Raw genomic sequence first — 25731 nt, forward strand, 5'->3', positions numbered from 1 at the left:
CCGTTGTGAGAATAATCAAAGCCCTCATGCAGCAAGCCCCCCCCCCCGGCATATTCCGCCATCAAGCGGACGCCGTCATCCTCGCTATCACTTTTGCCTTCCCCTGCGCCCTCTTGACCCGGTCGTCGAAATCCTGCACTGCCTCGTCCGTGTTCTCCGTGGACAGCGTGTCCGGTTCCACCAGCGCGTACAGCATCCGCACGTTCTTCTCCAGCCTGGGGTTGCTGGGCAGCCCGGACAGCGCGCACGGCGGCCCCGTCTCCGCAGACGCAGGGCCGCCCGTCTGCTCCCGCGACGGGATCCTGTTGGCCCAGACGACGGCGCGGCTGGCCAGCCGCCCGCTTTCCAGGAACTTGTCGAAGCCCTTTTGCAGGCCGAGCTGGCGGCCCTCGGTCCTGCCGGCCGTGGCGCCGTCCGCAAGGCCCTGGCTGTAGCCTTGCTGGTACAGGCGCTCTTCCAGGTGGAGGACGCTGTCGAACGGGTCGTCTGGGGGTTCTGAAGGCATGGCGGCGTGGTGATGTTGTGCGATGGGATGGGACGTTGGCTTGTTGTGCCTGAGAGAGCCAAGGACTTATGTGGGGTGAAGCGAGTTGGTGGATGACGCAAGACGGCGGCGACTGGCGACTGGCATAATACTGTACGTAGAGTACAGAGGGGTCGCCACTAACTGCACGCTGTGCAACAGCGACCCAACCTGCCTGGCAGTGCCTGACAGTGCCTGGGTGCGGGCGGCTGGCTGGCTGTTGGCTTGCCTGTTGGTTTGCCCCTCGTCGCAAGGGAAGAGAGGGCAAGGGCAAGCCCTTGACCCTTGGACCCCTCCATCATCCCCGCCCCGCGCAAACTGGCAATCTCGGCGCCGATGACTCAAATGCTTCTTCGCCATGTCCAATCCTGCCATCCCTCCGAATAACTCATAACCGGCCCGCTGACCCAGCTCCGTCACAGCAACCCCATTGGGATTGATTCCGCTGCTCGTCGACCGCGGCACAGGATAAAAAGAGGGTTCAAGGCTCAAAACCCTTTCCAATCCTCCCACCCCCCCCCCCCCCCCCCCCCCCCCCCCCAACCTTGCCGCCAAACAAAGCAAAAAAAAGACACCTGACATGCCCGTGGTTGACCATCCCATCCTCCCCGTCAAGGGCAAGCGAAACGTCCTCGTCACCTCGGCCCTCCCCTATGTCAACAACGTCCCCCATCTGGGCAACGTCGTGGGCAGCGTGCTCAGCGCCGACGTCTACTCGAGATTCAGCAAGCTCCGCGACCGTCCCACGCTCTACATCTGCGGCACCGACGAGTACGGAACCGCGACCGAGACCAAGGCCCTCGAGACGGGCCAGACCCCCCAGCAGCTCTGCGACGAGTTCCACCAGAAGCACAAGGAGGTGTACGAGTGGTTCGAGATCGGGTTCGACTACTTTGGGCGCACCACCACCCGCAAGCAGACCGAGATCGTGCAGGACATCTTCCTCAAGCTGCACGACAACGGCTTCCTCGAGGAGCGCACCACGACCCAGCCGTACTGCGAGAAGCACGGCAGCTACCTGGCCGACCGCTTCGTCGAGGGGACCTGCCCCAGGTGCGGCTACGACGACGCGCGCGGCGACCAGTGCGACAAGTGCGGAGGCCTTTTGGATCCCTTTGAGCTCGTCAACCCTCGCTGCAAGATCGACGGCGCGCAGCCGGTGCCCCGGGACACCAAGCACATCTTCCTGAAGCTGGACAAGCTGCAGCCCGACATTGAGAAGTGGTTCGAGGGCGCGCACAAGACGTTCGGCTGGCCGCAGAACGGCGTCGCCATCACCAAGGCCTGGCTGGCCAAGGGCCTGGAGGGACGGAGCATCACCCGCGATCTCAAGTGGGGGGTCCCCATCCCGCTGCCCGGCTACGAGGAAAAGGTCATTTACGTCTGGTTCGACGCGTGCATCGGGTACCCCTCCATCACCGCCAACTACACGGACCAGTGGGAGAAGTGGTGGAAGAACCCGGACGACGTCTCGCTCTACCAGTTCATGGGCAAGGACAACGTGCCCTTCCACACCGTCATCTTCCCCGGGTCCGAGATCGGCACCGGCCAGAAGTGGACCATGCTGAACCACCTGTCCACCACCGAGTACCTCAACTACGAGAACGGCAAGTTCTCCAAGTCCCGGGGCGTCGGCGTCTTCGGCAACCAGGTCAAGCAGATCGGCATCTCGCCGTCCGTCTGGCGGTACTACCTGCTGTCGAACCGGCCCGAGACGGGCGACACCCAGTTCGAGTGGCAGTCGCTTGTCCTGGCCAACAACAGCGAGCTGCTGGCCAACCTGGGCAACTTTGTCAACCGCGTCGTCAAGTTCGTCAACGCCAGGTGCGGCGGCACCGTGCCCGACTTCTCCGCCTCGTACGCGGACGACTCGTTCGACTTTGCCGCCTGGGCCGGCCGCGTCAACGCCCACCTGGCCGAGTACGTGGACGAGATGGAAAAGGTGCACATCCGCGCCGGCGTCAAGAAGCTCATGGAGATGAGCGCCGAGGGCAACGCCCTGCTCCAGTACAGGCTCGACAACGCCAACCTGGTGGAGCAGCCCGAGCGGACCAGGACCGTCATCGGCCTCGCCCTGAACCTGTGCCACCTGCTCGCCTCCCTCGCCTCCCCCTACATGCCCTCCACGGCAGAGTCCATCTGCAGGCAGCTGAACACGACCCTCGGCGCCATCCCGGACACGTGGAGCACCGACACCCTGAAGGGCGGGCACAAGATCGGCAAGGCGGCCTACCTGTTCACCCGCATCGACGAAAAGAAGGTGCAGGAGTGGAAGGCGGAGTTTGGGGGCAGCGCCGAGTCCCGAGCGGCCGAGGAGGCGGCCAGGAGGAAGAAGCAGGAGGACAAGGAGAGGGAGAAGGAGAGGAAGAAGGCCAAAAAGGCGGCCAAGGCGGCCAAGGCGGGCCAGGCGGGCCCTGCCGGCAAGGACGCGGAGCAGGCGGGCGAGAAGCCGGATGGCGCACTGGTGGCTGGAGATACCAAGGATCTCCCCATCCGAGCCAAGCCCGAGGGGCAGTGAGTGGCGCGGCGTCTGCTCACGCATTCGGCACGCACGCAGGTAGACTTGATGCTGCGGTAGACTAGAAGGGGCGGGGGGGCGGGATGGATACTTTTTTTCGTTCATCGCAATGGTTTAGAGTATAAGAGGAGCGGGGGGGGCATGGCGCAGTCAAGGGGATGAGCATGAAGACGATATAGCTCCAGGGCGCGCATGGCAATCACGGTCATTGGCGATAGACTTGGGGGGGTATGCTAGAATGACTGCCCTCGAAGCAACCAGGCTGTAGGCTGGATCAAATGCGCTCGGAAAGTTGACAAGGGGAGGTCTTGAATTCGACCAGACGGTTACGGCTGCTCCGCCCCGTCCCGTCTGCGGCCAAGTCGAAACTGCATCGCAACCGCACCTTGTTCCTTCCGCGCATCCGCAAGCCCAAACGTGACGCCCCACCAGCCCCACTCTTTCCAACGGCGCCGAAAACGAGGGGCAGATGGTACATAGATGGCAGATGGCAGATGGCCAGCGGGCTGGGCGGGGCGGGGCGGGCGGGCAATTGGAGGTCCCGAATCCCGAACAAACCCAACAGCAACCACCATCAACCGCCAGCGACCACCAAAAAACCAACCCATAAAAACGACCAAAAAAAAAACCCATCAAAAAACCCAACAACCTTGCCGGCCTCGAAGCACGCCCAAGCGCCGTCGTCGTCCGAGCCATATCCCGGGCCGCCGCTCCCCCCCCCCCCGCAGCAACAATGGACATCCGGCCCCTGACCTGCGCCGACCTCCCCCTGATCCAGCACGCCAACCTCGAGAACCTCCCCGAGAACTACTTCCTCAAGTACTACCTGTACCACGCGCTGTCGTGGCCGCAGCTGAGCTACGTGGCCGTCGACGTCTCCCGCCCGTCCAGGGGCCCGTACGACTACCCCCGCATCGTGGGCTACGTCCTGGCCAAGATGGAGGAGGAGCCCGCCGACGGCATCCCCCACGGCCACATCACCAGCCTGAGCGTGATGCGCACCCACCGCCGGCTCGGCATCGCCGAGAAGCTCATGCGACAGAGCCGTGCGTCGTCCCCTCTCTTTTCCTCCCCCCCCCCCCCATCATCCACCAGCAAATCATGTGCGGTGCGTGCTAACAAAAGCGGCGCGCCAACGGACGGCCGCGTGCAGAGCTGGCCATGGTGGAAACCTTCCAGGCGCGGTACGTGTCCCTCCACGTGCGCGTGTCCAACGTCGCCGCCCGCCACCTGTACGAAGTCACGCTGCGGTTCAGGAACGAGAAGACGGAGCAAAAGTACTACGCTGACGGCGAGGACGCCATCTGCATGCGCCTCGACCTCGACGACGTCCGGGACGCGGAGCCCAACGGGGGCGGCGGGGACGGGGCGCCCGACCACGCCGACACCCACGCCGACGAGGGCGAGCCCGTCGGCGACGTGGGCAGCGACCCGGCGAGGAGCAAGCGCGGCAAGGTCAAGGTCGCGGTGGGACGGGGCCTGGGCGTCGGCGCCCTGGTGGAAAAGAACGAGAGCAGGTAGTGCGTGTTGTTTCGGCGGGGGGCAAAAGAAAGCCGCATATGGGTGCGTTGGCGTTGTGAGGCTGTCGCAAAAGGTGGGCTGGCTGGCAGGGGCTGGGGTTCGGTGCGAGTGGGAATGGAAACGCGTGCTCTTGCCTGGGCGCGGCGCGTCTTGTGAGCGGGAGAAAAAAAAAACGCCTTGTGAGCGGGAGGACAAAAAAAAAACAAAAAAAAAAAAGAGGCAGGCATCGTGACGCAGCGGTAGGAACCGGCTGGGGGGACATCACCCTTGGAAAATTGAATGGAATGTAATGACCGGCTGGGACGTCCCCTCTAACATGTGAGTGGTGATTCGCATTGTCCCCCCCCCCCCCGAAACACGGCTTATTCTTTCGAGTGTCGGGCTTCCTGCTAATGGCGACATGGACATAGGCAACGTGAAATCATGCACTCGAAGAAATAGAATTGAATAGAATGCCAGAAACACGGCCGCCGCTGACGTTTCCAAACACCGGCAGCGTCTCCTCTTCTCTTCTGGACAGCAAAGCAAACAAAATCAACAGGGCGTGTGACCTGGTGGTCAACTGCACCGACACCACCATTGACAGGTGTCCTGCAAGAACCTGAGCTAGTAGTGCCCGGCGTCTTTGGCCGCCATCTCCTTGGCATATGCCTCGTCTGCTTCCATCCTCGCCGCCTCCAGCTTTTCCGTCAGGGCCTCAATCTGCTTCTCCGTGGCTCTCTTCTCCGCGCCAGCTTTGAGATCAGCACCCTTGCTGCTCAGCTCGGCAATCTCCTCCTTGATACGGTCCGCCGCTTCATACTTGGCCAAGGAAGCTGCTCCTGGCGCAGGCCGAGGCGGCGGCGCGCACGGCGGCGCGCACGGCGGCGCCAAAGTAACGCCGGCTTCTTGACCGCGTTCGCCATCGGCCTCCTCCGGCCACGCCCCAGGTGCGTCGCGCGGGCTTCCTTTGCCTCGCCCTCTTCCTCTCCCCCGACTGGCGCCAAACGGTCCTCCCCGAGGACCTCCAAATGGGCCGCCTCTCCCGCCCCAGGGGCCACCCCCTCTGCCGCCGTTGCCCCGACCAAAGCCCCTTCCTCCGAACAAACCGCGCAGCCCTGGCGGTCCTTGTTCGCCAGGCGGTCCGCGGGAACCGAATGGTCCTCCCCGTTGGCCAAGGGGGCCATCCGGGCCGGCAAAGAACATGCCACGTTGCGATGGACCTCCCGGTCCCGGCGGCAAGCTCTGGTTCCAACAAGGAGGAACCGGGCCGGCAGTCGGCATCGGCGGTAGAGGGGGTGCAGGAGGCGCTGGTGGCATCGCAGCAGCCGGGAGCATCGGGGGCATCGGGGGCATCAGGGGCATCGGAGCAAGGGGAGGCGCTGGAGGAAAGTGCGTGCCACTAGGACCGTGACTCCTTTTCGCATCCCTGTACGCCTTCTTCATTTCTCGTTTCTGCTGCCTTTTCTCCCGTTTCTGAGCCCGTCGTCGTTGTCGGCGCTCTCGTTTGCGTGCTTTTCGTGTTTGCCTTTGTGACTTCTTGATGGCTTTCCACTGCGCTTGCAGGGTCTTGATCTGCGCTTTGAGAGCCTTCTTGTCCAAGCCACAAGCAGCCGGCATGTCTTTGGAGGCGTCTTTTGTTCGCTTCAGTTCCAGCTTCAAGTCGTCGACATCGTTCTTGGTACGCACTTGCTCTGGGCGGGAGGTCCAGTCTCGCAGTCTCTCCGCATACAGAGGCAGCTGGTGGTCCTTTACTTGGTCGTAATCCGGGAGCGAGCCAATGGAGGATTCGGAGCTGCTCGAGGAGGCCGAGGAAACCGACGACACGGAGCCCGAGCGTTGATACTTTTCATCGCCTTGGGAACTCTTCCTACCCCGGCCATCAGTTTGCCGATCCACTTGGTGCTGGCGTGCGTGGTCATGGGGGTCGTGATGCCCGCCACGCCCGTCACCATGGCCGCGACCATGACGATTCCAACCCGAACCGCCACCAAATGACCAGGAAGGACCTGCGCGATTGGAAGGGCCGCTTTCAGCGCCAAGTCCGGCCTTGCTGTCCTGCTGCCTCTGCTCGTGCTGGTGCTGGTGCAGACGCTGTTCCAACCCAGCATCCCACCCACCCGGCATTCGAACGCTGCCACCTGCTGGATCGAGGCTCAGGCTTATTCCTCTTGGCCCGAAGAAGCCGTCATTCCATTGATGAATCGTTGCCTCAATCTCTTGTCTGCTCCTGGTGGTCGCTGCTGGATTCTCCCGCAAGTGATCGAGTTGCGCCTCGGCTTGAGAACGGCCACTGGTCGAAGCAGCATCGCTCCCGCCCTCCTCTCGCAACTTCCGTTCGATGACGGCTTCGTTTTCCTTGAAGATGTGAGACGGAAGCAGAAAATTCACAAAGGTCGCCCAGTCTTGGGGGGTTACGTCTCTTGCAGCCCATTCGTTCTGGTACAGAAAGTGCTCGGGTAGAGATGTATCCTCGACCGTGACGGTGTGAAAAAGAGTCTCCCTGGGAGGAGCCCCGGTCGGAGCGGGAGCCGGTCGCGAGTCAAAGTAGAGAGCGGCCCCGGTCAGTCCAGGGCCAGACTCTGGTTGCGGTTGTCGCAGGTGAAGCTGCGCAGGCCGACTATGCGACGTTGTTGACGGCGTCCGAGGCGTAAGAGGAGGGGTGTAGATTACATCGCCGCTGGTGGACGACGAATCTCGCGAAGCAGCATCATCTAGCGGGGCGAGACCAGCACGAGGCGATGCCAAGGTGGTGTTTGTTGTTGGTGTATGAGATGCCCCAGAGTTGGAGTAGATGTCGGTTTCCGAGTAGGGCGGGGGTGGGGCATCATCATCAACTTGGACGTGGACGTGGAGATTGTTGATGTTGTTGAGGGCCATGGTGTGCCAAGTAATTGAAAGAGTCCAGCCTTGGTTTCCCGAATGGCAGTCAGTGTAGGGAAGAACCGTGAGAGAGAAGAAGGGGATTCAAAAGGCCAGGCTCGTGGCGGTTTCCGGAGATAAGGGGTTGGCAGAGAGCTGTTGGTTTGATGGCTTAATCTTGGACTGGTTGACGAGGAGGAGCAAGCACGGTGACATGAATTGCGGGGCCGACTGGCCGACTTGCTGTGTTCACTCGCTGGTGAATCACAATCACAGGTTGGGGGGAGTGAGGCTTTGCCCGACGGGTGAATTGACGGAGGGCAACACTCTCGGTGCAGGCAGCAGGATTCACATCAAACTTTTTATAATCCGTTTCGAGATGCAGGTTCATGTCCTCGTCGACATAGACCAGACCTTGCCTCGTTCCATCATTCCGTCACACAAAGCCCACCAAGTTACAGTACATACGCAGCTGGCTGGCGGCCGGCGGCTGGTGTCTGGCGGCTGGTGTCTGGCGGCTGGAGGCTGGAGGCTGCCGGCTGCCTCCCAAAGTACATTGCATAATGTCTGGTTGGATTCAAGACCCAGGGGGGGGGGGGCTTCAAATGGCTGCAAATAGCTGCAAATGGCTGCAAATGGCTGCAAATGGCTGCAAATGCAGCAATTGACCAGACTACGGAGTACTCCAAGTCGTCGTCATACTCCACAGCCCGCCATTCTTCACAGCAAGGCTGACCGAGAGCATAATAAAAGTAAGCAACGGCAAAGGCAGGCAGGCAAAGCACCTCGTTGGTCCGTCACTTGTCGCGCTTGCAGCACTGCCCCCCTAATAAGACCCCCCATCAGCACTTGCCTTCTTACAGCCCGTTCCCCCCCAATAAGAACATTGAACCTTTCTGCTGCCTGCTTTGCTGACGCGGCCCGTCAAAGTTTCATGGCCCCCCTGTGAAATCGCCTCACTTGGGCCCCTTGAACGCCAGGTTGCCTAGACGTGCCAATGAAGAGCCACGAGGCGCAAATTCCACTCCAAGTTGTCGACGTCGGGTAATGTGTTTTTTTTTTTTTTTTTTTGTGTGCCGCGTAAAACGCTTGGCTTCCTTCGATTGCATGTTTCCAGGCATGATGCAACAGAAGAGAGACGTAGGTGCAACCAACTCCCCCTTCCGTCTTTCTCCTGCCGTGGCTGCTTTGTTCTTGGGACGGTCCGTCTTTCCCTTTGTTCTCGCACGCAGAGTACATATAGAGCAGCAGGCCACATCACATGTTACATCCAACAGGTCGGCGGCGGCGGCAGCAGCAGCAGCAGCAGCATCATCATCATCACCATCACCATCATCATCATTCGCATGGGTCCCCGAGATGAAAATCAACGTCCTCTTGCTTGTAGTGTTCTGCAATCAGGCTGGCCAGATGATCTCGTGAGTGGGTACCTCTGTGTAACAGAATGGCCGTGTTAGTCAACAACCCTGTGGTATGTCACGTCGTCGTGGGGCAAGATGGCAGGCATGGTCTTACAGATTCGTGACATATGTGTCGATAAATTCCGCCGGGACCAACTCAGTCACAGCGCTCCGTATCTCCGCCTGGTTCACCATGCTTCCGTCCGCGAAACTCACAAAGGTAGAAGAGTCTCCCCACTCAATGAGTGAATCCTCGTCGAACGGGGTTACCGGGCTTAGCTTGTAAACGCCAGCCAGGACCACGACTGCATTGCCTTGCTCCTTGGCGGCTCTGGCCACGGCAGCTGCCCCAGCATCCGTGACAGCCCCGCCGTTGGCGGCGATTGCTCTGGCGCCTAGAATAACCTTGTTGACCTTGGACATGTAAGCCACGAGGCCAGAGTTCATGACGTTGATGACGGTTATGCCTGCTGCAACCAGCTTCTTTCGAAAAATGGGCTGTTGCACGTCCTGAGTCTGCTCGCGCGGAGGTTCGGTGACGATGAATACCGTAAACTTGCGTTTGCTGGCTGCTCGGAGGACGAATCGTTCCACCGTGGACGAGGGTTGGTGGATCAGGATGTGGTCACCGGGATGTATTTGCACCTCCGCAAGAGCTGCTATCTGATCGTCAACCTGACTGATCTCATCCTTGATCTCTTCGATCCCGTCAATGACCTCGGATCGCAAAGCATGAACCCGGCTGCTTGTCGTGTGTAAAATGCGGGTAGGTGTTGACGTCCCCGAATTCCGGTGCGGCGAGGAGAAGCCGTCGCCCAGGGAAGGCGGGGATGCAGACAGCAGATGGAAAAGGGACTTGGAGACGTTGACTGAGCTGTATGATGACATGGGCCCCGGTCTTACAGGCGGCACGGCCGGGTTGGAGAGGTAGTCGACGGCAGACTCTTGCTTGGCCAGGATCGAGGGGTGTGACTGGAGGAGGCCGAGGGTATCGGAGGGATGCGGAGGTGTCGTCGGCGCTTCGCTTGGTGTCTCGCTTGACGCTTCGTTGCGATCTTCGGCTGCTTCGTCACGGATGAGAGACAGAACGCGGCGCACAATGTTCCCAATGACAAGCTCCCTGGGCTGCGCCTGAACCAGCCGTCTGCCGATGCGCGAAACGTTCTCGATAAGACCGTCGACATCCTGCCACTTGGACCGAGCAACGACTTGCAAAAGTATGTGGGCAGTGGCAACGGCACATGGCTCGGAGCCGCGAATCTGTCTGCGCTTGAGAAGACTGGCTCGTAGTGGTTAGTTTTGGAGCGTGCCCGCATGCCCTTGGGTGCGTCCAAGTCCACTTGGTCCCGGCACTCACGAGATGAGGGTTTCCACGGCCGCTTCCAGTGCTTGTCCCCTTAGGGATTTGATGTACTTTTCCAGGTCGGGCGCGTAGCCCGCCGTAGCGGATGGCATCTTGACGCGAACAAAGACGGCAACAGTGCCTAGTTTTTTCTGCTGGAAACCGGGACACACAAAGGACGACGGAATGGAAGGTGTCTGCGCGATGAGGAAGTTTCCAGCCAAATTTGTGGTGACTTACGTACTCCGCAGAGGGGTTTAAGAACAAAGGGACCAATGATAGGCGGCGGCGACAGCGGGGCTCGCTCTCTGAGAGCGGGCCCGCCCGGTGGGGGCTATCAGCCAGCACAAAAGCTCGCGTCTTGTATGTCCCTTAGGCACCTAGGTACCTAGGTAGGTAGGTAGGTACCTAAGGTACCTACCTTCTAGGTATAGGCACCTAAGGTACGAGGTGCCTAATATAAGCACAAAGAAGCAGAGTGTGAAGCATATCAAGCTTGGGACGTGACCTACCTGTCATTGTCGGGTAAATAGACCTACAGAGAGCCGCCCTGGAAAGAAACAGAACTTACCAGGGGTCAATTTAGTTCGTCCTATAAAATCATGTTGCTGCTGGCATGACAACGTCGTTCTTGCCAGGCATCTAATGTTGCTCTCCAGTCTCCTCCGTAAGTACTCTGTACATGCTCCATACTCCGTACACCAGGCACCCTTAGCGCCCGGGTCTCTTCAATCTTGGCAGGACCGGTTGACTCGTCGCTTCACATCCCCAAACTTGCCAACCATTTGTTCCTCAACATCAACCGTTTCCCTTTGGCGCGTCGCCGTCGTATCGTGAGGCTGAGCCTTCCCACCCCGATTTTTGGCGGCCCACGACCACATTGGCAACACTTCCCGGAGCCTTGGTATATTCTTGGCCTCCATTAAAAAACACCTCGGCGATTGGGAGACACAAGCCCTACGATAACAATCAGAGGCTGACATCATCTCTCGTAACCTTATCGTTGCCATTCTTTTTTCCTCCCTTTCTGCGACGAGGCCTCGCCGATCCGGTCAGCTCACCTCCAACTCTTGCCGTATCCTGGAATCTGCTTTGCTGCACAGGGGGGGGGGTTTTCTTTGGACTCTTTTCGGTCGGACAGCCCTGCGTGGCCTGATGGCTGGCTGTCCGTCTCCACGATGAATTCCATCAACATCATTACTTCTCGCGTGTCTCCTGCCCCTAGCCCCAACGCCTCCCGATCCAACAGCATTAGCAATATCAGCGCTGGATTGGTATCCGCAGAAAGCTCCACCGACGCTGTTGACGGCGAGAAAAGCCCAAGCTCCGAGCCTTTTCCAGATGCCGACTCGGATGACTTGCCGCACCAGGACGAGAAGCGCGACGACAGGGGCGGAGAGCATGCACCACTTTTGCATGGGAGTAAAGATAGCAACAAACGGAGTGGCTGGTGGCACGCGGCACCGCGCACCTTTGCGTCCAGCATTGTAAACTCTATTCGATGGGTTCTAGCTACGCTGGCGTCTCCCGGAGTGTACCTGGTGGCCTGTTTCTACGATGAGCAAGGAGCGTTCGCTCCCTTGTCACAGCTTAAGAAGCTTTTCGGCGTTCGCAAGGGTGGCGGCATAGATGGCTACCGGTCACACGGGAATCACAGCAAGTCGTCCTCTGCAGCAGGCTCACCGCTCTCCGAGCATCGCCGCATCGCCCCTCGTCCTGCCCCCTCCTCTGGATCATCGACATCAGGCCAATCGTCCGAATCGGAAAGCGAGTCGTCCAAACACTCAGCAAGTCGACATGGGAGATCGAGGTCGTTTAATCCAGCAGGCGACGTGGGTTCTGCGGGAAGATCAATACGAATCAAACTTCACAACGACGAATCCCTGCGCCAGCGTAAGCAGCACCGCCGCGCTCAGTCTGCCGTGGCGAGAACAAAGGCCAGCGACGAAGACCTCTCGGCACAACTGAAATCCCCGACATCCCCCATTGCGGCCTTGACGAGGTATCCCAAGACCCCTGCGCCGCCGCGACCGTTGATACCCCGACGCCAGCCTTCGTATTTGAAACAGGATGCCTCTGTCAAGCATCAGAAGACGTTGATCTTGGACCTGGACGAAACCTTGATCCACAGCATGTCCAAGGGTGGAAGAAGTAGCGGCCACATGGTAGAAGTGCGACTAAACACGGCGTCTCTGGGAATGGGCAATGCGCCGGGAGGAGCAGCCCAACACCCCATCCTCTACTGGGTGAACAAGCGGCCATTCTGCGACGAGTTTCTGCGGCGAGTCTGCAAGTGGTTCAATCTCGTCATCTTTACGGCCTCGGTGCAAGAGTATGCCGATCCGGTGATTGACTGGTTAGAGGCGGAACGAAAATATTTCTCGGCGAGGTTCTATCGCCAGCACTGTACGTTCCGTCAAGGCGCTTACATCAAAGACCTTAGCTCGGTGGAGCCAGATTTGAGCAAAGTCATGATTTTGGACAACAGCCCACTGAGCTATTTGTTTCACGAAGGCAAGTTCCTCCTTTGCCCTTGTCCTCCCCTTGCAAAGTCTACCCTACCCGCACGCCGATCATTCCGAACGGATAGTAACCACATGCGCCACAGACAATGCTATCCCCATCCAAGGCTGGATCAACGATCCGACGGACAACGACCTCATGCACCTGGTTCCGTTGCTGGAGGGCCTGCAATACGTCCACGACGTGAGAGCACTCTTGGCGCTACGAGGCGGCGAGGATGGACAGCATATGGCGTAAGGTCGGATCATTTTCTGGGAGACATCTTTGGGCATTCTAGTAGATGAGACGGAAGCTGCGGTTGAAAATTGAATAGCACTGATGAGCTCAACCGCGTCGGGTGTGCAGGGGTCGTCGAGTCGAGTGGTTCGCAAACACACCTCTTTGCTCACCGCGTGAAGGCGAAGCGCCCGTCTTGTGCCGCATGCAACGGAAGAAGCTTCTGTCACCGCGTTGCACAGACAGTAGCATGGGGCCGAGAGCGGCGCCCTTTATGACTGAAAGAATCCGGGATGCAGCCTGTTGTGAGCATCAGATATCAGGGAGGCCACATTGGCGTAGCTGACAATGGCAAAGTGACGAGCATTTTTGAAGCAAAAAGGCTGGGCTCGGGCGGCTCGGCGGTAGGAGTGGAACTCTATGTGTAAAACACTGCGTGTGGTGTTGCTCGTGATGTTTACGCGCGAGTTTAGGAACAGACGGCCGTTGGGGCGCAAGGGGCGCGAGGGGCTGGCTGCACGATGACAACAACTGACGTCGCGTCGCGATGGGCCGTGGCGACATGGACCAACCAAGAAGACGCCGGACAGACAGTAGACAGAAGCCAGACAGACCACGCCAGACAGGTTTGTGGGATTTTTGCAGGGGCCGCAAAGGGACAAGGCTTGGATTCACTCACCCACCACCCTTTGACCCAGGGCCATTCATTCACACATGGTCGATGTGGAGCAGCAGCTGGAGCTGGAGCTGGAGCTGGGGGTTGCCATGAGGCGACGAGCTTGAGCCGACGAGCTGCTTGAGGCGACATCATGAGCAGCAGCTAGCAGCTAGCAGCTAGCAGCACTCTTTTCCCAAACGATGCTGCTCGCTGCATACATGTAGCACTAGCACTGTTGCAGATAGACACGCCTGTGAGTACGGAGTATGCACACCCTTGCAAGAACGAGCAGAGTACGTAGTTGCACTTGTAAGGATGATATTGATTTCTTTGAGCAGCGCTACGAAATTGCGTTTCTGGAGGAATGGGGATTCGCCAGCCGCTCGCTGCAATTTAGTTATGTACCATGCATAACTGGACATATGGATCTTGGTGACGTGACGGCCTCGAAGAGAAGCAGAAGCGGCTGGGACGCCAGCGGGCCCAACAAGCTTGAGCATTTCTGCATGTTGCTTAACAGGTTACGGTTACCCAGACTACAGGTGTCTGGAGTGGCAGGAATCTGCTGCTAACCTTGAAACTATGGATGCCTCGCCAAGGGCCCCCGGAATTCATTGGCTTGACGTCTCCGAGTCGTCTCCTATTACGTGTCTGCCTTGAGAACGGGCTGGTAACATGTTCTGGCTGGGGCCTTCGTGAGCTTGTACCATGTACTCTGTCCGCACTGCAGCCAGGGAACGGGTGGTCTTTCATGTACTCACTACCTGTGCTGAGGAAGTACGCTCCGCAGCTCCTTCCCTGACTGCTCTAAGAAAGGCAAAAAAGGAAAAAATGATCAAAAAAAAAAAAAAAAGAAAAAAAAAACGGGGCTGGGGGCGTGGGATAACAAGGCACAGGCAAAGGAAGGCTGCAGTTGCCCCGGGTCTGGACCTCTATCCTGATTCCCTGCAGCCCGAGCACGGCTTACCTTTCTCGCTACATTTCCGCCGAAAAAATCATTGCCAACGGCCAACATTGGCATTGCGTGGAAACGTCTTCTCCGGAGTACTTATGGATGGGCTGTACTTGCAGGACCAGGCTCCACCGCCCCACTGCGCTTCACGTTGGCTTGCGCCAGCGCTCTCTGCACGCGCGCCCCAAAACGGACCAAAAAAGTGGTGACATCATTGCCCGCGATGAAATGGAGCCAGCCACGAGCAGGCCGTCTGTCCAATCGAGATTTGTCGCGACACAGCACATGTAGCCAGGACAAGTGAGAGGAAATGCCAGGAAATGCCAGGAAATGCCCAGGCGGAGGAGAGGAGAGGAGTGAGTTGTGGCGCCCCATCTTGTCTCGCTGGCCTTTAAAAGGGGGAGGAGGGGAAGCTTTTTTCTTTTCCCTTGCTGCACGTTTGTTCCCGTGAGAATACAACTCTGCTTTGCTGGACACTGTGAAACCTGCTCGACCACATCTCTCTGCATCACGCCACGCTTTCTTCTTCTTTTTTTTTTTTTTTCCCCTGAACGTCTAGAAGGTCTACATCTACATTTCTTCAACCCTTTTTGACAACATGTCTCTGCACTGTGAGTGGCGGGATCCCCGGGTAACGCCTTGCTTGTCCTGAATTTTCCCACCTTGACCGATTGGGCTCTGCTTCGTTCGTCGTGGGCTGGTGGAGAGCAAGCAAAATGAAGGGGGCCCGGCTCGAGGTCAAGTTGCCACATGCAGCTCCGGGATTGCTTTCTGACACAGAGGCGCGTCGCGTCGCGAATGACAGATCTTCCTCCCGTTAAACCTTCGGCCATTGCCCTGGGCACTTTCTTCAACCACGGCGTTGAGCTGGCCGTCCTTGGGCCCGTCTTTGGCCAGACGTATCAGCGTGCCAAGGCTGCCAACACCAAGGAGGAGTTTGTCAGGTCCAAGGAGGCGAGCGGTGCCGCCATCGCCTGGGGCACTTCTTTTGTCGGGTCCGCCCTGCAGAGCTACGGAGTTGGGGCCTTGATCAACGCCACGGGCACGCTGACCTACAGGGGCGCTGCTTACCTCGGGGGGTTGATCTTTGCTGCCACCGCTGCTCCCAGCGTAAGACCATTTCTGCTCCGCTTCCCTCTTCATTTCCGTCCAGAGCATCTCGTCTGTGCGACCTCGACGTGGCGATGGAACTGCAGCACGGACGAATGCTCTTGATCAGTCGTGCTCGCTGCCGTCTGTCGGATGACTGACCCGTTGTCGATAGTTCCTCGGTCAAATCTTCACGGAGAAACGCCCCATCGACACCGTTGGAGTCAGTGTCGCTGCCAAGCTTGTCGAAACCGTTGGACTGTCGCTGTTCCTAACTTGGTGGGGAACCCGCACTAATCCCTTTGAATAGTCGGGTTTGAGGGACGGGTGCAAAGATGACTTGTTGAGTACCAGTGCTCGCGGTCGCTGGATCTAGGTTTTCCAAGATAACCAAACGCTATGCTAGGCGGCAAGGCTGCCCCCGTTTTGTCTCGGGAGTGATCAACTTAACAGGTGCTTTGTTTTTTTTTTTTTTTTTTTTCGTGCCCCTCATCCTCAGTGTATTCTATTCAAAGCTTGAGTGAAAGAAATCGTGTGGTGCAAAAATAAACCTGGTATTGCGGAATCTGGCATGTCGAGAACCTGCAAGCAAGCACGTTGACATCTCATTTCTTAAAACGTCGTTGAAAAAAAAAAAAAAAACCTTGTATAAAGCAGAATGTACCTGAACGCCGCCGTAACCCAATTGGCCCTACTAGCCTCCTGGCCGCTGCTTGATTCCTCTTTTCAAAGACCCAGATCGGACTCGGAACCCCCAAAACATGCATCTTCGTCATGAATTCCAAATGGCATGATTTGACTTGGGATAATCCACCCTGTAGCTCTTGGTCAAAGCATGCAACGCTTGGCTCATGCCGGCACCTCCAGGAACTATCAATCCACAAATCAGCGCTCTCCTCGCCTTGCACTCACTCGAACCCACCAACCGACCGCGTCCTATGCCGTGGACTCCCCCTTGGTCCAGAAGGCCTGCTTGGAGTACTCCTTCTGCACCAGCTTGACCAACGAGGCGTACGCATCGCCGTACGACTCCTCGCCGTCGTCCTCCTTGTCGGCATCCTTGGCAGCAGCCTTCTTCTTGATGTCCTGCTTCTCCATGATCATGACCACGCTGGTGGGGCGCTTGGTTTTGGCGGCGGCGCCCAGCTCGGCTCGCGAGTTGACAAAGATGAAGGGCACGTTGTGGTCTTCGCACAGCACGGGGATGTGCGAGATGACGTCCATCGGGGAGATGTCGCCGGCGATGACCACCACGCCGGGGAAGGACTTGTTGCCGGGGCCGCAGGCGGGCGACTTTCGGAGCGTCTTGACGACCTCCTTGACGCCGCGCTTGAGGGTGCCGTTCTTGGCAGCTGCGCGGGAGACGTTCAGTATGGCAACGCCTGCAAGCTTGTGTTCTCTGTCTTTTTTTGCTTTCCCTTTCTCCTTTTTTTTTTTTTTTCTTTTTTTTTTGGGGGGGGAGGGGGGGAGGGGGCAAGAGGGAGAAGAAGAAAATGCCCACCTTTCTTGATCGTCTTGTACACCTTCTTCAGGCCCTTCTCGTCCGCTAGGGGCAGAGCAAAAGGCACCACGGCCCTCTCCAGCGGCACAGGAGCGGCCGTCTCTGCCTCCATGTCGGAACCAGCCCCGTGGTCAGCTGGCTGGGAGGCCTGGGCAGCAACGTCCTGCTGCAGCTTCTCGTCCAGAGCAGCGGCCAGCTTCTCCTTCTTGTCCTTCCTGTCCTTCTTGTCCTTCTTCTCCTTCTTGGGCTTGGACACCCCGGCCTCCTCGCTCCGCTTCTTCTCCTTCTTCTCCTTCTTGTCGGGTCTTTCGGCGGCCATGGCAACGAGTCAAAGGTGTTTCTTTTTCCCGCTTCGTTTCAGCGATTGAAAGAGAGTGGTGTTTCGCGCGGGGCGTTTTCTTTTTTTTTTTTTTTTTGCGAATGATGGAGTGTCAGTTGGCGAGGATTGCAATTTCAGGCACGATCCGGAATACCTCTGTGCTGTCGAGAAAAGAATCAGAAAGAAAAAAAAAAAAAAAAAAGTTAAAAATCGGGTTTCGCGAACCCCTGCGACGGCTCCGGATTCCTGTGAATTTTTTCGTAGCCAGTCGGAACGTTTGCAGGTTAAAGCGGAGCTTGGAGCGAAAAACTTTCGGGGGTTCGTTGGCTCCGGTTCCGACGGACAAGTCACATGATTCACGATGCCGACTGCTCAATGGAAAGAAGGAGGGTCTGTTGAAGGGATAAATAGTGGGGGTTCAAGATTAGATTAGCTCGAAGAAAATCAACCCTCCTACACAACACATTTTTGGCCCTATGGTCAGTGGAAAGAATTTATAGTGATGAGACTAGGACTTGGGACGATTTCACTCCGCTACGACGTTATTGTATTACCATTATCCTTTCTTTTTTTTTTTCTTCTTCCTAAGGTTTTTTTTCTCGACAAACCGCATATCTATCGTACCTTAGCACTCAAGCAAAGCTGTAGTTGCCGGCGCCTTTGGTGGTATTACCTCTACTTTCCGAGACCGAATACTACGAATGACCGAATAATTATAATCATAATGCAAAAAAATCCTAGCTGCGGTTAGGTCAGGTCTATAGCTGCGCGTGAAGGCCTGTAGAGTTCCTAGCTGCGGTCAGAAAAATCCTAGCTGCGGTTAGGTCAGGTCTATAGCTGCGAGTGAAGGCCTGCAAAGTTCCTGGCTGCGGTCAGAAGAATTCAGCTGCGGTTAAATTGAGTGGTTAGATCGATAGCTGCGTGTGAGGATCAATATCGAATTGAGTGGCTGCGGTCACTCCTGCGATGCCTAGCTGCAGTCAGAAGAATTCGGCTGCGGTTGAATTAAGATCCTACAATGCCTAACTGCAGTCAGAAGAATTCAGCTGCGGTTAAATTGAGAAAATATAATACGATACGATTTTATCTTTACGAGGCTACGATACGATAAGATATACATTCGAGACGAAGGATGAAACTACTAGCGACAAAGGCAGATACAAACCCAAATTGACTTAAAGTTAGGAGCTACTAAAATTACTAATTACAATAGAAACCTATGGTTTAAGTCACAAACTGAGGTATATTTGAATTAAGCTGGATTGAGGATGGGGTAATTTTGTTGGGGTAAGTAGCGAGATTGTGGATGACGAAGATACGCCACCTAGACAGCATAATAATATGGGGCTTAAAGTGGGAAGGAAGGAAGAAGGTTATACTTACGATATAGGAAAAACGTAAAGGAGAACTCTTTTTTTTTTTTGGAGGAGGGAGGGATTTTTCTCTCTTTTCTCTTCTCTAGAGGGCAGTAGAGTATAATCTGTGGAATAATCGAAGAATTATTAGTTTTTAAAGAAATTGATTTATTATTTAAACCCTTTGAAGTCTAACCCTTTTTACTCTCCCTTTTCTCTCCTCTTTTCTTCCCTCTAAAACCACCTTTAATAGTAGAAACTTCTAAATATAACGATACCAAACTTTCGTTAGTTAATAATCGACTATCTAGATTTTTATCTAGATTTTTATCCTACCCTCCCTCCCATTATCTGAATATCGACTGTCTGAATATTTATATCCTACGACCAAAATATAGATCAGGGAATTATTCTAACCCCTCCCTTACAGTTCTTAGGACTATTATTTATTGAACTGAGAGATAATTAAGAATACTAAACTCGTTTACCACTAGATCTATCTTCTTCTAATTCATCTTCTCCTGCTTATTAATATCCTTATTTAATTCCTCTAAAAACGGAACTTAATAGAGAATTAGCAAAAGAATCTAAATTAATAAAAAAATCCGAATTAATATAACAACCGGCAACCATATAGAATATAATACCTTCCCCTTTCCCTATAGCTATAGGAATAGGCGTGACTTTATTTGCCGGATATCCTAAAGATAGACCACCGTAGGATTATATCGATAATTGTTTGGCAATATCTGCTATAGCAGGCGGCCATATGACCGCTTACCACGATATTATTGCAAAGAATATTTTTATTACCGGCCTAAAAGGAAAGGCCCTTACTTAGTATGAAAACTTAGATTATAATAAACGAAAATAGTCCGACTTAGCAACGAATTTTATTAAGAAATTCAAAGATCCGGACCCTTATATTAAGGTGATAATTTAAAGGGAAGTTTTCGATTTCCATCGAAAGAAAAGTAAAATATTAAAAGCATATATAACCCATATAGATGAGCTCTCTGCAAAGGTTAAATCTATTAATAAATAACTACTACTTACTAATATAGTTCTTAGTATACCTAATAGAGAGGTTGACTAACGCTTATATAAAAAAGTCGCTAATTGCCTTTATAGTAGAGGACTTTAGAAAGGCACTATAGCAACAACTGACTTAACGATATCAGACCTAAAAAGTGTTATTTACAGATGCTAAGTATCATCTAGTAAGAAATCACTTCCTTTAGAAGATAACAATAAACCAGCCTCGAGCTTAAACCCCCTTTGAATAATACTAGACTAGTAGGCCAAAAGAGATAAGAAAATAATATATTAAATGGAATAGAATATAAAGATGGAAGAAAGGATATTCGACCTTATCTAACAACTAAAGGCCTTCAATATAATACAACCAACTAAAGGCATAAAACCATATAGTCAATACGGAAAATCTAAATACGATAATATACCATCGACTAGTAAATCAAGTTCGGGACCTAGCATAGGTGCTTATACTAGGAATACCGAATTTCGACCAAATGCAGATTATTATTAGTGCTTCAACTGCGGAGAATAGGGCCATATAGGCTACCAATATTCCTTAAAGAATCGTACTAATCCAACCGAATTTAATAGACATCGACAACAGTAGATAGAAACTAATAAACAAATAAGACGTAATAAACGAAAGGAACTAAATTCAGCAAAGAACCAATAGACCCCTTTAGTTGCCAATTTGGTGCAAACAGTTAGAGACGCAATAGACATTCTACTAAGCGGCTTCGAAAAACATCCAGCTCCTACGGCATATACTATCGGAACTATTCTATATCGTTCTCCTCATTATATTAAGATTAATGATGAAAGCAATAAGAAAACTATAGCGGCATTAAGAGGAAAGGAAAGTCACCCGGTGATAATAAAGGGCCCGAACAAAGTAATACACAAGAATACACCAAAAGCGGCAATAAATTTTAATAGCATTAACCGATACCGCATTAAAGAACTTTTGAACCCAAAAGATAAACCAAAAACGCAGACGCAGACCGTAGGACAGTCTATTCCAATTCATCTTCCACCAATCGTCCCAATTAATTATAGATAGGCTCCAGCTTAGGCACAGATACTACTAGAAATTACGATAGAACAATTTCAAAAAATGCTACTATTACTGCGACCATATTTGGAACACATTCTAGGAACCTCTAATATACCCTCTTTAAATCCATAAATTCCATCACAAACTCTAGCTACACCAATTCATCTTCTACCGATTATTCCACACTAGATACAAGATAAGGATATAGTCATGCAAGAACCACCACATAAGGAATTACCACAACCACATCAACGATTGGAACTAGAAAAAATCCAAGCGACAGAAGAATATAATGTCCCACCATTCGACTTGGGGCAACATTTAAAGAATACAATTATACCGATCAATATATTATAACTCCTCCAAGTCGCACTAATTATTAGATACTAGCTTTCACACCTTATATAGTGTAGACGTAAGCTTAAAAGTAATACTATAAAAGCTATTATTTCACACCTTATAATACTATTTTGTAACGATAAAGAGAATAGAAAAAGACAAATAGTAGGCAGAACGAACCATATTATTACCTTTAATAATATTGCGAAACCTGAGGGTCAAATGGCGACTACTTTAGGATATATTACCGCCTATATTGAAGGAGTGTAATACGATTCTATCCTAATAGATAGCAGATCGAGTATCAACTTAATCAACGAGGCTTTCTTAATAAGATATAAAATTCCACGATTGCAACTACAAAAACCAATAAAGGTTAAGATGGCAAACGATAATGAATATACTATTACCACTTACGTATATATACAGGTGGTGGCAGGCGGCATTCTAGCATTAGTTCGCTTCTATATTATGCCAGCTTAAGAAGAATAGGATATTTTATTAGGAAAGGTTTAGCTATAAAGAATAAGTGCAATAGAATATTATAGAGAAGATAAACTCATACTTAAAAGCACTAGAGGAGTCTTATAGATTCTGCCGATATACCTATATCTAGACCTATTCTAATAAATTAAAGTTCGATATTTAGCTTCTCTTAAATAGGCCTCGTCCGATAATAAGGTTGAATTTATTAAGGATAACCGAAGAATTCTAAAAGAAGTAGAAAAGACTCTGCAAAATATAAATAAGGAAGCTTATAAACTGGCAACAGTCGCTATAGATATATATACTACTTTATTGAAAAAATAATTACTGCGGATGATAATACCAGCGATCATTCGCGGATTTTTGCTTTATAGTATCAACAAAAGCTAGCTATAGAAGAACTTAAAACAGTCTTAGGTATAAAAGGGATTAATAGAAAGAATGGAGGAACTAATAATTCGAAAGCCCTAGTATTGTGGAAACCATCATTAATAAACTTATTGCTTTGCTACTTAGCGTCTCTTAAACTAATTCCTAGTAATTAGAAACTCATATAGAGTCAACTTGACCGATAGAGTATAGGGAGATGCTCCTATATTAGGAAGGATATTATTCCTATAATAATTATAGAAAGAGAAAATAAACGTTTAGAATTCAAGTAGGCGATTAAACAAAAAGAGGAAAATGACCTAAGGAGATAGGAGGATTAAGAATTAGATTTATTTGAAATTTTTCGTATATCTACTGGTAACGATCGATGGTATTTAGAATGGGAGGATAAGACACACCTTTCTAATACAAAACCGATAACGCATTTACCTAGTTCAAAGATATCTAACTTCTTAAAGCTGCATAGAAGCGAGATGGAGTATATAACGCCGATAGATAAAGCTAGACAACTAACCTCACCAATTTATATAGGAAAACCACTTTTAAAGGGGTACCCCTTTCGATTTCGAAATTTATATATAAATCAACTATTGACAACTATACCGGATGAAACGGTCCATTTATAGTTTAAATAGTCCGGCATTTCGTTAGGGAATAGGGCGGGGTCAACAACTCAACAAATACTTATTAAACGGCTGTGCTATACATACAAAGACTGTTTTATTGATAAACTAGAGGATATTCGCACTACAGACTTAATACAACACCATATCCCTCTCATACTAGATGCCAAACTAAAGAAAGTAAAATAGTTTCGCTATACGATAGCTTATCGATAATTCTCTAAAAAGGTTTTCCTAGCAATAGAGAAAGCAGCAGTAATATTGCAATTCTCAAGGTCACTATAAAAGCAAAGCCTTACTAGCTAGCTAGATGGCACAAGACTGTCTGCGACCTGTGAACTAATCTTAGTATAAATACTAGATTTTTCACTAAGTCCTAAGACTATACAAGTGCTATAAAGCAGGGCAAGTGTAAAGGCAAGGCAAATATAAGATAACCAGAAACGCAGGGAAGGTGGAAGTTAAGAGGCATATAGTGCATTAACAGACTCGATTGTGCTGCCCTTCTACTATCTAGAAAGAAGGGGAAAAGCTATCCTATATATACACGAAGGAGGGGTGGGCCCAGGCATCCAAGGTAGCCAGTAAGAAAGCTCCCCATAATGCTTGCTATGCCACATATATAATACGTCAGCAGCCCCACTATATCCAGCCTTTCCAACCACCCTAACCACCGCACTAGTAATTAGCCACCACGCTAGTGACTAACCACCACGCTAGTGACTACCCACCACACTAGTGGACTAGCCACCACACTAGTAGGCCCACCACGCTAATTTAGCAATGCCACACCTTTTTTAATAAGGCCTACCTTACTTGATATACAGTAAATAATCCACTGAAAATCCTAAGGTAAAAGGCAAAGGCCTAAGGTTGGTAAGACTACCGTAAGTCCAAGAGGCGGTATAATGGTCAGAAGGTTAGTAGGCCAGTAGGGCATTAGGCCAGCAGCCTAGTAGGCTACTATAGGATTTTAACACCCCCTCTGATTAGCTACTGTAGTATCAAGCTAATCGTATAAAGGATAGGGAAAGAAAATGCAATAAAGGTCCTAAGGAAAAACATAGGAAAAACCTTAGTAAGTTAGTATAAGTTAGCAGGCCCTAAGACCTAGTAACTCGCGGAACCTAGTAAATTTAGGGCCCGGCAGTGGCTTTGTAAGACCGTCAGCAGGCATACTATTAGTAGGTAAGTAGGTAATTTTAACCAAGCCCAGCTGTGCTTGCTCCCTAATATACCGGAATTTTAATAGTGTATGCTTAGTGCGAGCATGCTGGTTAGGGTCATTAGAATTCGAAATAGAGCCCTGATTATCGCAGTATAACGGTATAGGGCGTAAAATATCGATTTCCAGCTCCTTACAAAGGTTAGAAAGCCACTGTACCTCACGGATAGTCTCAAGTAATGCATCAGATTCAGCTTCTAAAGTAGATAATACTACTAAAGAGGCTCGCTTGGAACGCCAGCTAATAGGACCACTATTAATAGTAGTTAAGAAGCCTCCAGTAGATTTAGAGGTTTCTTTATAGCCAGCAAAATCGCTATCAGAATAAGCGGTTATAATAGGCTGTTGATTGCTTTTAGTAAAGCAAATAGCTAGGTTCTCAGTGCCTTTAAGGTAGCTAAAGCTGCCTTTCGCAGCATTTAAATGCACATTAGTTGCCTTAGACATAAACCGAGAAAGGTATTGGGTAGGAAATGCTAGGTCGGGCCTAGTCATCATCATAAGCCACATTATAGTGCCAGTAAGGCTCTGATAAAGGCTCTGATCAGTAGGGCTAAGGTCTTTTCCACTAGATTCATTTAGAATCCCTAGTTGAAGTGGAATTAGCTGAGGTTTAGTATCCTGTAGACCGAATTTAGCTAGGACCTCTGCTATAAATTGGGCTTGGTGTAGCCATAATAGACCTTCCTTCCTATTTCGTATAATCTGTACGCTTAGGAAGAAGGAAGCCGGACCGCGGTCTTCTATAGCATAGACCTTATGGAATTTCCTTTTTAGCTGGTTAATATAAGTTATATTTGGACCAACTAATAGGCAATCGTCAATATAGGTGACGATAAAAGTGCTGGTTTGCTTATTATAAAAGACGGCAGCATCAGAAGCTAAAGGTAAAAAACCTTCACTAGAAATCAGGTCTTTTAGCCGGTGTTGCCATTTGCGGGGTGCTTGTTTTAGCCCGTATAGGGCCTTCTTTAGCAAGATAGCTTGCTTAATAGAAGGGTTAAATCCAGCTTCTTTAAGCAAAGTTAGTAGCCGTTGGCGCTGTATATTAGACCAAAGCTTGTTATCAGTTAGTAAACTTTCCGTAAATTCAAGGAATCCATCAGGAATATCCATATAAATAGTCTCAGAAAGTTCGCTATTTAGAAAGGCGCCTATAAAGTCTTCTGACTTAGGAAGGTAATCCACGGTGGCATTAGTATTAGTAATATCATCCGGGGTAGCATTAGTAATGCTAGTAAAATTAGTAGGGTCCGGCATGCTTTCTAGGTCATCCGGTATAGCATTAGTGCTAGTAATGCTAGTAAGGTTAGCAGAGTTAGTAGGGTCAGGAATGCTTTCTAGGTCATCCAGTAAAATAGCAGGTTCTTTACTGCTAAATACCCCCTCTGAACCTGTATTTTGCCCTTTGTGAAAGTCTCCTTCTAGGCCACTAGAAATAGGGCCTATACCTTCATTTTGATGGATAAAGGTAATAAAGGTTGTTTTAGTAACAACCTTCTTCTTTAGAAGGTAGACAAGGTAGGTATTAGCATAGGTCTTTTTAAGTAGCTGAATACCTATATGCCCTAGCCGTACATGCCAAATGCCGGCTAATTGTAATAGCTTCTGATATTCTGTATCAGCAGCTATAAGGGCAGGAGTAGGGCTAGTAGCCACTACAGGATTTTCGCTAGTCGTAATAGCGGGATTTTCGCTAGTCGTAATAGCGGGATTTTCGCTAGTCGTAATAGCGGGAGAGTTAGTAGTAGGGCTGGTAGCCTCTACAGGGTCTTCGCTAGTTGTGGTAGCGGGCTGGTTAGTAGTAGGGCTAGTAGC

At 51.8% G+C, this 25731-nt stretch overlaps 8 protein-coding genes across 8 annotated transcripts; 4 read left to right on the forward strand and 4 right to left on the reverse strand.

The window, feature by feature from the left end:
* Positions 1–61: 61 nt before the first annotated feature.
* Positions 62–505, reverse strand: UV8b_00413 (uncharacterized protein; the record flags this gene model as incomplete). Its single annotated transcript, XM_043137911.1, has 1 exon — positions 62–505. The coding sequence occupies one exon, from the start codon at positions 503–505 to the stop codon at positions 62–64; it is 444 nt and encodes a 147-aa protein (XP_042993845.1).
* Positions 506–1103: 598 nt separating this feature from the next.
* Positions 1104–3041, forward strand: UV8b_00414 (uncharacterized protein; the record flags this gene model as incomplete). Its single annotated transcript, XM_043137912.1, has 1 exon — positions 1104–3041. One exon carries the CDS (start codon positions 1104–1106, stop codon positions 3039–3041), a length of 1938 nt encoding a protein of 645 aa, XP_042993846.1.
* Positions 3042–3774: 733 nt separating this feature from the next.
* Positions 3775–4562, forward strand: UV8b_00415 (uncharacterized protein; the record flags this gene model as incomplete). Its single annotated transcript, XM_043137913.1, has 2 exons — positions 3775–4087; positions 4195–4562. 2 exons carry the CDS (start codon positions 3775–3777, stop codon positions 4560–4562), a joined length of 681 nt encoding a protein of 226 aa, XP_042993847.1.
* Positions 4563–5168: 606 nt separating this feature from the next.
* On the reverse strand, positions 5169–7421 carry UV8b_00416 (uncharacterized protein; the record flags this gene model as incomplete). Its single annotated transcript, XM_043137914.1, has 1 exon — positions 5169–7421. One exon carries the CDS (start codon positions 7419–7421, stop codon positions 5169–5171), a length of 2253 nt encoding a protein of 750 aa, XP_042993848.1.
* Positions 7422–8741: 1320 nt separating this feature from the next.
* Positions 8742–10258, reverse strand: UV8b_00417 (uncharacterized protein; the record flags this gene model as incomplete). The annotated part of the gene is made up of 3 exons (XM_043137915.1): positions 8742–8835; positions 8919–10082; positions 10161–10258. The coding sequence occupies 3 exons, from the start codon at positions 10256–10258 to the stop codon at positions 8742–8744; spliced, it is 1356 nt and encodes a 451-aa protein (XP_042993849.1).
* Positions 10259–11323: 1065 nt separating this feature from the next.
* UV8b_00418 (uncharacterized protein) lies at positions 11324–12905 on the forward strand (the record flags this gene model as incomplete). The annotated part of the gene is made up of 2 exons (XM_043137916.1): positions 11324–12659; positions 12754–12905. The coding sequence occupies 2 exons, from the start codon at positions 11324–11326 to the stop codon at positions 12903–12905; spliced, it is 1488 nt and encodes a 495-aa protein (XP_042993850.1).
* Positions 12906–15092: 2187 nt separating this feature from the next.
* On the forward strand, positions 15093–15893 carry UV8b_00419 (uncharacterized protein; the record flags this gene model as incomplete). Its single annotated transcript, XM_043137917.1, has 3 exons — positions 15093–15105; positions 15300–15604; positions 15759–15893. The coding sequence occupies 3 exons, from the start codon at positions 15093–15095 to the stop codon at positions 15891–15893; spliced, it is 453 nt and encodes a 150-aa protein (XP_042993851.1).
* A 626-nt stretch (positions 15894–16519) lies between these two features.
* UV8b_00420 (uncharacterized protein) lies at positions 16520–17403 on the reverse strand (the record flags this gene model as incomplete). The annotated part of the gene is made up of 2 exons (XM_043137918.1): positions 16520–16935; positions 17085–17403. 2 exons carry the CDS (start codon positions 17401–17403, stop codon positions 16520–16522), a joined length of 735 nt encoding a protein of 244 aa, XP_042993852.1.
* Between the last annotated feature and the right edge of the window lie 8328 nt (positions 17404–25731).

The sequence above is a fragment of the Ustilaginoidea virens genome, chromosome 1 (genome assembly GCF_000687475.1).
Source record: "Ustilaginoidea virens chromosome 1, complete sequence".
In the NCBI taxonomy this organism is placed as follows: domain Eukaryota; kingdom Fungi; phylum Ascomycota; class Sordariomycetes; order Hypocreales; family Clavicipitaceae; genus Ustilaginoidea; species Ustilaginoidea virens.